Below are 12,787 nucleotides of genomic sequence, written 5' to 3' on the forward strand. Positions count from 1 at the left end.
TGATTTTAAAAAATAAATTTGGATAGTTCTAAAACTGTAAGATAAAGTTGTAAAACCACCGGTTGTCCTTAAGCTCCTTTCCTGCAAAGTTGGAATGAATGGGATTGTTTTATGAGGACTGCACCAGGTGTGGTGGGAGCGTGGTGGGAGCAGTGGCACAAAAAACGGCTTATTCCCGTCGTGCACATCTGGCTGGAAAGCCACTTAAAACCTGCACCAGTGAAAGACGCCCAAAGAGACGCCGCAGGACCTGCTGCACTTGCCGAGAGGCGGAGAGCGCGGCGCGGACGCGGGGAGTCGGCGCGAGGAGTGGAAGGTCCCGCCAATGATCTCGGAGGCCGGAGCGCTCGCGTGACGTCCTGGGAACCGGGCAGGATTTCCCCGCCAGGCGCACGGAATTTTGGGTCTTCAGCGGGACTCTCTCCCTGGGGCTTGGCTGCCGGGTAGGCTCTGCCGGCAGCGCAGTCGGCGACCCCGGGGCCCGGTGCGGGGCCGTGCCCCGCCAGCATGGACCGGGCGGCGGAGCTGCTCTTCTACGTGAACGGCCGCAAGGTGAGCGCGCTCGCGGCGGCTCCAGGCGTCGGAGCCGCTGTGCCCCCGCGCGCACCTCCGCCCCCACCCGGCAGGTGCAGGGTGTGCTTTCCCGACAGCCCTGGAGCTTCGGGCCCCGCTCGCCGGGCTTCCTTTTCCTTCTCCTTCCGAGACCCGCTGACCACCGACCCCACCCGCCCCACCCCGCAAACAGGAGGAGAAATGGCTACTCTTCCTCGTCGGGGTCAGTGCTGCCCAACCTTCCCCCTCAAACCCGGAACGTCCCCGTAGACGGGGAGCAGTCTATAGACGGCTGAGCCTGGGCTCTCGGCTCTCCCGTGTGTCTGGATGAGCAGAGAGCGGTTTAGACCAGAAGGACGAAGGAATTCAAACGACTCTTAGCGTTTCTCAGGTGAGGCAGTTGTGACTTGCTCAAATCACAGCAAGTTCCTGGCAGAGCTGAACCCAGAGCCGCGTTCTGGGGACTTGGAGGTCCTCCCTGCGTCCGCTGTGATGCGGCGTCTGTGCTCTCAGAAACCGGGCTGGCTCTGCAGAGCCTCCGCGAGAATTCAGGCAAGTGCTCCACCTTGGAGGGCAGCAAAGCCCCTGGGCATCCTTGAAAACACCCCTCACCCCCGATGTGGCCATAAACTGCGTTCACTCAACGCTGTCGCAGCCTATTGGCACCACTTTGCTAGGGAGAAACTGAGGCAGGAAGGAAAAAGGGCTTCCTTAAGAGATGACAACCAAGCAGGGGCCGAGCTACCTGCCTTCCACAGTGCCAACACCTTCAGAGCTACCGGTGAGCCCCGCTTCTGGGTCTAGGGAGCCAAACACTTTGCCCGACTGACTGGCGCCAGGGACGCACCAAGAAGCTGAGGTCTCACTGGAGGCCTGTTCTAAGGCCCTGATGGTTTTTTTGCACTTGTGGTTTTGTAGTATTTTTCTTAAAGAGGACCCCTCCCCCAAATTGTACAAGTTCTAGGCCCCACAAAACCTTCCTCTGACCCTGTTGCCTGGGTTCCACACTGGATAACATGAGCTTGTTATTCCTGATCTGTAATGGGGTCTCTTAGGATCCCCTCAGAGGACTACTGTGAGGGTAAAAATTGGCAGTGGGATGAAGTGTTAGCATTATGTCATTCTTTCTTTGCATGACTGAATGGCATAGCAAACAAAACTCTGGCCTGTTTATTTAGACAAACAAGGATTCAATTCCAGCTCTCTTACTGTGATGCCCTAAACTTTTAGAGCCCCAAGTCCTCTGTTAAAAGGGGATACTGCTACTTAGATCAAGTGATAATGCATTATTTAATTTGTTTGTTAAGGGTCTACTCTAGAAGGCAGTGTTCCAATGTTCTCAGGGGATGCAACAGAATACAGAAATGACAAAGTCCCTGCTTGCATGGAGTTTACATTGTGCTAGGGAGGCAGACAACAAGCACATAAGCAAGTGGAAATGTATAATGTCAGGCAGTGATAAGTGCTAGGACAGAGCATAGAGCAGAGTGAACAGGAGCTGATATTTTAAGTGGGATGGATGTTTAGGGCTCTCTGGAAGAGTGACATTTGAGCAATGACAAATATGAAGTGAGGAGCAGACATCTGAGGGAAGAATCCCCAGTGGAGGGAATGGGGGTGCAAAGATCCTGAGACATGGGGATTTCTGCATGCTAAGGGATAGCAAGGAGGGTGGTGGGGCTGGAGATACGGCCAGGGGCCAGATTGCTAGGGCTTTGTAGGTGATGGTAAGGATTCTGGTTAAACGAGGAAACTGGTTTTTGAGTCTAGCTTCTTCCTCATCCTCGGTTCCCTGCCCTCAAACAAACTCTAGTTGGATTTTTAACATAATGGCTAACAACAGTTTGTGCTCTATTGATTTTTAAAAATAGATAAACTGGTTCTTATCTATGGGCTCATTTTTATCTATGGGTCAATGTCCTGTGATCATTTGGAAAGTACACTCTAAAGATACCGATTCAAAAGATATCGATTCAATTTTTGCAGTTACCCTTTTAAAAGAAATCATGCCACTCTTCCCCTCTCCTCCTCCTCCCCCTCCTCCCTTCCAGATTGTTAGGTATGTGTGTCAGTCCTGGCAAGCAATCCTGATTGCCACATAGAATTAGAATAAAGTTTCTGGTTCAGAGGATGAGGGGCTGTTGAGAAAAGTGAGAGAGAGAAACCACCAGGGCAGAGGGCTCTTAAGGTCAAACATGACCTCTGGGATTAAAAACTTGCCTCTGAGGCCCTCTGCCCATTGTTTAGTTGAATTATTTGGGTTCTTTTGGTGTTGAGTTGTATTAAGTTCTTTATATATTTTGGATAGCAACCCCTTATCAGATATACCATTTGCAGATACCTTCTCTCATTCACTCGGTTGCCTTTGTGTTTTGTTGATGGTTTCCTTTGCTGTGCAAAAGGTTTTTTTTTTTTTTTTTTTGGTGTAGTCTCAGTAGTTTATTTTTGCTTTTATTTTCCTTACCTGAAGAGACATATCTAGAAAAATGCTGCTGAGGCAGATGTCCAAGAGATTACAGCCTGTGTCTTCTTCTAGGAGTTTTATGGTTTCAGGTTTTGCATTAAGATATTTTATCCATTTTGAATTTCTGTTTGTGTATGGTGTAACGAGTGGTCCAGTTTCATTCTTTTGCATGTAGCTGTCCAGTTTCCCCAATACCATTTATTGAAAAGACTGTCTTTTCCCCATTGTATATTCTGGCCCACTTTCTCCTAGCTTCATTGATCATGCAAGCATGAGTTTATTTCTGGGCTCTATTCTGTTCTATTTATCTATGTGTCTATTTAGTGCCAGTACCTTATATTTGATTGCTACACCTTTGTGGTATATCAGGAAATCTTGGATTGTGATATCTCTAGCTTTGTTTTTTTCTTCTCAAGATTGCTTTGGCTATTTTGAAATAAGTCATATAGAGAAAGACAAATACCATGTGGAATCTTTAAAAAAAAAAAGCAAGCAAACAAAAACAGAAACAGAATCATAAGGTAGAGAACAAACTGGTGGTTGCCTGAGGGGAAGGGGCTGGAGGGACGGGCAAAATAGGTGAGGAAAATTAAGTATAAACTTCCAGTTAAGAAATAAATAAGTTACAGAGATGAAAAGCACAGCATGGGCAATATAGTGAGTGATATTGTAATAACATTATATGATGACAGATGGTGACCACACTCATTTGGTGAGCACTGAGTAACGTATAGAATTGTATAGAAGCCAGTTAGGAGACTCTAGGTGGTGTGATTAGCCTCCAGTCTGTGCTTTTTTGCAAAATCCCCTCAGGTCACCAAAAGGTGTCATCAGGCAGGGTCTGAGGCCATCGGGAGGGAAGGCCAGTGCATATTGGTCAGACAGCTAGTTGCAGAGAGATTTTGGAAATTTTACTTGCTCCACCAGGGGCCCCCAGAACAGGTGACCAACTTAACATAGAGTATGGGGGAGGAAGAAGCCATAAATAAGTTATACCCGGGATGAACTCTGTAACACAGCTCAGGAACTAAAGCACGTTATTCTACAGGGCAGTGAGGTGTAGAAAACAAAGGTATGAACTTTTGGAACTAGTTTGTTTTGGGTTTGAGTCCTGTGCTCTCTGCTCTGCCACTTGGCAACTCTGTGGCCTCAGGCAACTTGCTTAATATCTCTGAGCCAGCTTTCCCCTTGGCAAAATGGGGCTAATAACAGTAACTTCTCTCATGGAATTGAGATAAAGATTAAATTCCACGGAGAGCGGTTAGCAAGGTGCTTGGCACGCAGCAAGTACTCAATGTGTAGAAATGATTATTAATATCTGCACCAGAAAATAATCTGCTTCATGTGCAGAGCCAGATCTGCCTGGAAGTGCCAAGGGGGCTGAAAAGTAGTCACTGAGCATTATTTGCTCAAAAAAATGTAGGGTCTTGATATTAGTATAGAAACTGCGATGAGCTGTCCATTAGCTAGTCTTTCTTTGGGTTCTTGGTCTGCAGAGCTGAAAAAGGAAATTTCTGGGGTGGTTATAATGATTCAGAGACAAGTGGAGGGGGTTGGAGGTGGCTTAGGCAGGGAGAACCCACAGTTAAGATGAATCTTAAAGCCACCGGAAGCTCAGTCAGAAGTGTCCGCCTCTGTTGTAAGGATGCTGGGGGTTATTGCTCTTCTCTACTGGGTCCCACAAATACATCTCTTTCTTTCCTCTCCTGGTCCTTTCACACATATCTCATTCCCTTTCTTAGTTTCCATTCTTTTACCACTTTCTTGCACCTCCTCATCTCCCTTCTCTTTCTTCTTTCTGCCTCTGTCTTGGATGTGGTGAAGACCCCTCAGGTACTAGTCACTGGCCTGGCACAGAGGAAAGTGATTTCTCAATCTTGTGCAGTATGAACTTGAAATCTCACAGAGGGCTGGCGGAGATATAGAAGGACAGATCCTTACAGCACTCAAGGCTGTACTGAGCCAGGAACATGTCATGACCCTGATCCAAGAACTGGCATCATCTTCCCAAACCAGAGTCAGTGAGAGTAACTCTGTTCCTCATTCCCTTCCCAGCCCCCAGCCGCCAGCTTGGCCCTGATCTCACTGTTTCACTCCAAGACCTGCCAGCACAGGGCGCATGCCATATCTCTGCTCCTACCTCCCCCTCCAAATAGGTCATCCACCAACTAAGAAAAATAAACACATTGCAAGCCAGGGGCACTTTGAACCAGACTCTAATCTCTTGAGACATCTCTTAGAACAAGTACCCAAACAAGCAAGGCCTGCTTCCATTAATTCCTTCCAAAAATATACAAATATCCCTCAAGCCTAAATGCTCTTCTTTACTATCTAAGCTACTCAGATCCTGTTTCATCATTAAAATTGGGCTTCTGTAAAATTTACCATCGTATGTATTAACTAGGATTACTTTCAGCAGTGAATGGCACAAACTCAAAAAACAGTGATTCCAACAAGATACAAATCATTTTTACTTTACATAAAAGGATATCTTGGGGCTGGTCCAGAAGCTTCCTGATGTCATCTGAGACCCAGATTTCTTCTTTTTCCTCTACAGCTGTTAAAATATTGCCTTATGGTCTAGGATAGCTGCTGGAGTCCTAGCCATTTCATCCGTTTTTCAGGCAGCAGGAAGGAAGAAAGGGAAATGCATGCTGGGATCCACAACAAGCAGGTTCTGCCATCATTCTTGGCACTTCTCTGTTTTTCTTTCTTTTCTTCTGTTCAGATGCCCCAAGACTGTGAGAAATCCTTCCTCGCTCCTCAGTGTTCTCATGATTATTTATTAAAGTTAATTAACATTTATTATGTCCCTATGATATATCCCCAGCACCTAGCTCAGTGGTTGACATAAAGAAGAATAACAGAAGGTGGTGATCCTCTCCCAGGATCAAGAGAGGCTTATACACACACAAATAAAATTATGATGCAGGGTACAGTGCTGCCACTCACTCCCAATGTGTGGGTGGTTTTTCCCCACACCACCAAGCAATTCCCTGACTCCTGAGTGTTTTACAATTCAGCTCAATTCTTACCCTATCTACCCAGAGATAGCATCAGGCTCCATTAAAGGCTCAGTCCCACAAGAAGGCTCCTCCCTGCCCTCAAATGCCAATCATAAGTTCAGGTTGTTACCTAGACTTCTGACTGACTATAAACCGGATTTCCACAACTCCCTCCTTATGTTTGATTAATTTGATTAATTAATCACTCACTTGCTTCCTGGTTTATTACAAAGGGCATTAAAGGCTATGAATCAACAGCCAGATGGAGATATAGAATGAGGTCCAGAACAAGGCAGCTTCTGACCCCATGGAATTGGGATATGGCACAGGTAGCATATGGATGTGTTCTGGTTCACCAACTTGGAAGCTCTCTAAGCCCATCCTTTTGGGCTTTTATGGAGGCTTCATTATACAGGCATGACTTATTAAATCATTGGCCGTTGGCAACTGATTTAACTTGCAGTCCCTCTCCCCTTCTAGGGGACAGGACCGAAAGTTCCAGCCCTTTAATCACATGGTTGGTCTTCTGGCAACCTAACCGCTAGGTTAATTCCAGAAGTTATCCATTAACATAACAAAGACACCTTGATCACACTCAGCACAAGAAATTCCAGGGATTTTAGGAGCTATGTACCAGGAACAATGGCTGAAGATAAAATATGTATTCCTAATTATAAGTCACCATGTCACATGGAGTCCAAAGTTCCCTGACAGATGTGTGGACATTGGCCATGGGAGCACAGAGGAAGCTGGTTACCTGGAGCAGAGGATGGAAAGGTATATTAGATGGCAGCACCCCACAGAAGAGAACACTTGAGCAGGACTTTGAATGATGTATGAAATTCTGCCAAGTAAAGAAGTTAGGAAGGACTTTCAGAAGGAATCCTATATCCAAAATGTAGTGAAGGGTAAAAGTCCTGCCAGCCCAGCCCGTTCTCCCATGTGACCAGTGTTCAAGATACATGGGCTGAGTGGCAGGAGAAGGTGGGCAGTCTGTCAAAAAGGCCTTGTAGGCTATGCCAAGGAGTTTGAATTTCTTCTTGTATTCCAGGAACTCTAGAATATAAATTTCCCTAAGACACATTCATTGTGCTCATTAATGATGCACCTTTTCTTGTTCTTTCTCCCAGAAATTCTGATTCCATAGGGATGTCATTTTAACAGGCACCCTGAATGATTCAGGAATTCCCAGCATGGTGGTTTGGCAGTCAGGAGGCAGTGTTGAATTAAAGCAGATGCAGATGATGATCAGGCTTGGATTTTAGAGAGGTCCTTCCAGTAGTGGTATAAAGAGTGGTATTGTGGGTGCCAAGAATGGAGGCAGAGGCACGTTAGGCAGCTCTGATAATTGTTCCGGCAAGAGGTAGTGAGTGTTGATCCTGAGGAGTGACAGTAGAAGTGCAGGGTGTTTAGAGAATCATTTTGAAAGTATGAGTGACAGGACTTGGTGACACTGATTGTGGTGGATTGAAAGAAATAAAAAGTTGAAAACAGCTCAGGTTTTTAAGCTGGGATGACTTAGCAGATGGTGAGGCTATTAAACAAGTTAGTGAAAAGAAGGGAAAGAGTAAGTTTGGGAAATAAAATAGTTTCATTTGAGAGCCTATTAAGTTTGGGATGCCCGGAGGGGCACTTCATTTTTTTTTCTTTTTTGTATTACAGTATGGGTATGTGTACCCCCCTGAAACACACACAGACAATCACACCTCTCACTATATTGCAGACTCCTCTAGGGCACAGATCTGACCTTGGAAATTGGCATATGTTTCACTTTCCCTGGCATATGGCCACTTAGAATTGAGGGTGAGGAGGCATCCATAGAATAAGCATATGTCCCCTACTCACCTACTTCTTAAAAGGGTAGCAGAATAACACAGTGAAAGATGAACTCTACTTCTGAGATTGTGAAGCAAATCATAGTTCTCTTTGTTCTGTGACTAAAAGAAATACGGAGTTTTAATCAAAAAAGAGAAGACATGATCACTTTGGGAAACATAACCAATCATGACATTTCAGTCATGCCATCCATTGGGTGTTGCTGTCCCATTGCTGTGCTGCAAGGCTGCCCACACACACTCGCTTCTTAAGTGTATCCTTTCTTGCACACCTTTGGATTACTTGGCATATACATTTTATCTTCTCTTGTGTTTCTTTGATCTGGGGGTCATGGTTGGTTGTGTTCTCTTTCTGAAAACTGTAATTCGAGGTGCCTGGGTAGCTCAGTCGTTAAGTGTCTGCCTTTGGCTCAGGTCATGATCCCGGGGTCCTGGGATTGAGCCCCGCATCGGGCTCCCTGCTCCGCGGGAAGTCTGCTTCTCCCTCTCCCACTCCCCCTGCTTGTACGTGCTCTCTCTCTCTGTCAAAAAATAAAATCTTTAAAAAAACTGTAATTCTTCAGCCATGATAAACACGATTTTTAAAAAAAATTATATCAGTATCTCAATATTCTATTCCAGCAGCCACCCCCTACCTCTTTCTTCCCTATTCTGTTCTACTAATACCTTTTCACTGACCTGTTTCAGACTTTTCTGGGCGAAGCTGGGCAGGCATCACTAGTGTTCCTGTTGTTAGAAACAACCCCTGCATTAGAAAACATTGACAATTCAGGACCAAGGACAGTGGCAAACTGGTGTTGGGGCTCAAGATTTCAACTTTACTCTTAAGAGAGATGATTTGTATATCACAGGTGTTCCATAAACATTTAATCAAATTGAAGATATGAGTAGAAGAGTTCATTAATGTGCATTGCCATCAAATTAGCATGAGCTTGCCCATGTGAATATCACAGCAGCTCTCTCAACTTTGTGTACATAACTCTTCTTTTCCTTTTGGTACAGGTAATAGAAAAAAATGTTGATCCTGAAACAATGCTGTTACCATATCTGAGGAAGAAGCGTATCCTTTGCTTTGAGTGTGTGTGTGTGTGTGTGTGTGTGTGTAGTGCCGATATCCTCATCAGGTGATGTTTCAAATATCTTTTTAGAGCCGCACTGAGTCCTATTCCCTACCATTATGGTTTTATGTTCTTCTTTAAGAAAGTCCTACGTTTTAGTTTTGTAGGCAGTGCACAGTTGTGGCTGTCAGAAGAACCAAATTCTTTCTAATCTCTGTTTTGGCAGTAAATATGTTGTATAAAATGGAGAAACTAGCAGTGGGAATTAAAGCAAATCTTAAAAGGGCTTAATTAAGCATCCTTTAGAATTAAGAGTCACAATATTGAATTCTATCTTCAAGAACTAATCATCATGCCCATTAGGGAAAAAAAAGCACAGAAATCTCCTGAAATGAAAGTAAAAGAACCATGGAGAAATTAAACCTGAAAATGTTACCTTAGAAAAACTTTCTAAATTTAAGTCATGTAAAGAATGGATTCTTAGCCTGCTATGCATGAACTCCAGTAGGCTTCCTGATATCTATAGACCCCACGAACTTATATGCAGAATTATGTGACAATGGGAATTTGTACATTTTTATTCCCTCTAGAGAGAGTGAGACTCCCCAAAGAGTACACAACTCAAAAGGCATCAATAACAATGTTCTGGAAGTCATTCAAGATCTTTGGACATAAAAACAATGGGCGCTGATTTCCTGGTTATCCATGGTACTAATGTGTAATATTTAAGATTTGGTTCACTTGTGAGTTACAGAAAATCCCAAATTACAGTAAATAAGATAGAAGTTAAAAGTTTATTCCTTTCTCATTGTGTTAGTTTCAGTTCTCTTGGAAGCAGACACCAGAAATGGGATTAAATGTGCAAGGGTTGTATTAGGAGAGATGCCTGAGTGAAAGGAAATAGTGAGGGACCTAGAGAAGGCTCAGGGAGACATTAAACCACAATGCGAGTGTCACCTGTGAAGAAGAGTGGATGAGGAGGCTGAGTGGGAGGGTCCGAGGATGCTGTGCAGTCTCAGGCATATTCATCAAAGCCATTGGGGGTGGCTGACAAGGACTCCATGTCTCTGCATAGAACTAAATCATTGGTGGGGAGCAACCCATGGGAGTCATGACCTCAGTGAAAACTGGGGTGATAGAAATCAAAATGCAGCAGCTGGGTCTCTTGGTCATTTACCCTCCCATGTTGAAGGAGGTCTATGAAACACATTCTCATGGCTGTCATACTCACATAAAGGAATCCCCAAAGTAGGTGGCTTAGGGCTAGTAAAGCAGTGTCACAACCTTATTTGGGAGCCAAGCTCCTGAGTCTTGCTGCCCCACCCTTCTCAGTATGCACCTTTCTCCTTATGGTCAGAGATGACTAACTGAAGTGTAGCCATCATATCTGAACTCCAGAAAATAGGAGGTAAGGGATGAAGGGGGCACCCCTCTCCTTTTGAGGACATTTCGTTCTGGAAGTCATACACAGCACTATGTTACCTCCCATTGGCCAGCATTGTCATTAACCCCACCCAGCTGCAGAAGAGGCTGGGAAAATGTATTTTTTATTCTAGGCAACCACGTGTGTGACTAAAAATTGAAGTTTCTTTTTTTTAAGATTTTTTTTAAGATTTTATTTATTTGACAGAGACAGCGAGAGAGGGAACACAAGCAGCGGGAGTGGGAGAGGGAGAAGCAGGCCTCCCCCCCCCTTTTACAAAAAAGGAATGGGAGAACAGATATGAGCATACAAGTAAGAGTTTCTGCCACCAGGAAGCAGAGAAATACAGTCAACATGGATAATAACACACAAATATTCCAAGAATGATTTACAATTCTACATTTTTCTTTGTATGTCATCAAAGATGCAGATAAGGATGAAGACAAATGTGCAATGTACTCATGCTTTCAAATACTCAGGCCTTTATATGTACAGACTCTTTTTTAAAGTTTGGCCCTGTTTTGGCAATATGATGTCCGATGGTTTTGAGAGGGAGGAGACCAAATATAATATACCAATGGAAATCAGGAATCCACAAGATTCTAAATAATAGCAGCTAAGGCATCATTTGAACTTAACTATATATTCAGGAGTCTTTTTGACGGTGTTGTCCTCTAAGGTCAGAGCTATTCTAGAAAGAATTTTAGAAAACACATTATCTTTAACTATGGTCTTTCCAGTTCGACTCACAGGAACTAAGTATGGCTGTGGAACAGGAGGCTGTGGTGCCTGCACAGTGATGATATCGCGATATACCCCCACTACCAAGAGGATAAGGTAGCTCACTGCAGAATCCAGACATGGTTGTATTTTTGAAGTCTTGAACTTTGTTTTATTCCTTCACTTGAGAAATATGGAGGAGCACCTGCTATGCCACAAGAACTGTGCAGGTGCTGGGGTTACAATGACAAACAAGATAGACATGGTCCCCGGAATGTGAATGGGTTAGAAAAAAAATGTACCATCAATGAGGATAACATATAGTCAGAGAATCCCCTTTTGAAAGGCTGTCTGACTCCCTGTGCTGTCTGGGAAGGAAAGGAAGGGCTGAAATAGCTGTGAAGAATAATGGCATCATCACACTTTTATAGTACTGTGACAGCCTAATAACTGACGTCCTTGCTCCCACCCTTGCCCCCCGCCCATGTGATGAATTCCATACGTCAGTCAGAAAGATCCCTTTCAAGTATACAACACTCTCCTACTTAAAAATCACCAGTGATTTCCCATTACATTTAACATCTTCTCTTTATGTTTGATACTTATCCTTCTTCAGGTTCACCAGTTTCTTGGATCTGTGGGCTGATGACTTACATCAGCTTTGGAAACTTCTCAAGCCATCGTCTCTTCAGATATTTACTCTTTCTTTCTCTTCCTCCCCTCCTCCCTCCCTCCTTCTCCCTCCCTTTATTCTCCTTCCCTTCCTTTGTCTTTCCTCTTCTCTCTCCTCTTTCCCCACTCTTCTCTCTTGGACCCCAACCATGCATATCTTAAACCATTTACATCATTCTGCAGCTCTCAGATGAGGGCTAAGGATCTGAGCAGTGGTAAGATTTCAGAGATCTGCCTGTATTCCACAGCCAGGTCACCTGCTTCCTGAACTCTGGGTGATCCCTCCCTGCCATACAGCCTGGCTGCCCACTTTCTAGTTCACCGGGAATTTCTCTTTGCTCTCCCATCTCACTTCCATGCTTTGGGAGATCTCTTGCAGCCATGCCTCCCTGTCTTTAGCCTCTAAAGGATGGCAACTGCCCTACACTCTGTGAAGCCTGAGTGCTTACAGCTCTGTTCTCCAACTTTCCCCCCAACCTTCCTGATGTGCCTGGAGAGGTTTTTTTTTGTAGCACTCCTTCCCTACCCTTAGTTTTAGGTTATTACCCTCAGCACTCAGTGAAGTTTGGTGGGGAAGAGTTTGGGGAGAGTGCAGTCCAGCTTTGTATTTTAATTTGTTACATCAGCCCACATCAAAAATTTGTTGAAAATTGGTGTGGTTTCTCCCTACTCCTGTCTAAGGCAGATTCTTTCTCCTCCATCCATGTCAGAGATTAGGGACAGCTATATCTCATCTGTCTTATATAGGGCTTGTACTTAATAGGGTTTAGGTCATTTAAGTTTCTTTACATACTCAGCATCTGATGAGTTTTTTAAAAACTATAATTATATAGCTTATATGGCTTGTTTTGGTTTTTAGAATGAGAGTGAAGGTCTCTTACAAGTTTCTAAATGAAGCCTTACAATTACCTACCTTGTGTGTCTCTCAACCTGGAATTCTACCATTTCTCCTATATTCACTATGCTCTAACCTCACTGGCCTTCTTTCTGTCCCTAAACACCCCAAGCTCATTCCTGCCTCAGGGCCTTTGCATGTGTTGTCCCTCTACCTGGAATGT

General features: G+C 44.3%; 1 protein-coding gene across 3 annotated transcripts in view; it reads left to right on the forward strand.

Moving 5' to 3' along the window:
• The first annotated feature begins 248 nt into the window (after positions 1-248).
• Positions 249-12,787, forward strand: part of AOX1 (aldehyde oxidase 1) — a 79,181-nt gene continuing 66,642 nt past the window's right edge. The window contains exons 1-3 of one of the 3 annotated variants that reach the window (XM_027589612.2): positions 249-552; positions 8,859-8,916; positions 11,078-11,174. In XM_027589612.2, coding sequence (XP_027445413.1) covers positions 508-552; positions 8,859-8,916; positions 11,078-11,174 — 200 coding nt within the window. In that variant the 5' untranslated portion in view covers positions 249-507. Of the gene's footprint in view, positions 553-5,576; positions 5,691-8,858; positions 8,917-11,077; positions 11,175-12,787 lie in introns of those variants that run through there. The other 2 variants (XM_027589610.2, XM_027589611.2) reach the window with 2 other exon arrangements.

Source organism: Zalophus californianus, chromosome 3 (genome assembly GCF_009762305.2).
Source record: "Zalophus californianus isolate mZalCal1 chromosome 3, mZalCal1.pri.v2, whole genome shotgun sequence".
Taxonomy (NCBI): Eukaryota; Metazoa; Chordata; class Mammalia; order Carnivora; family Otariidae; genus Zalophus; species Zalophus californianus.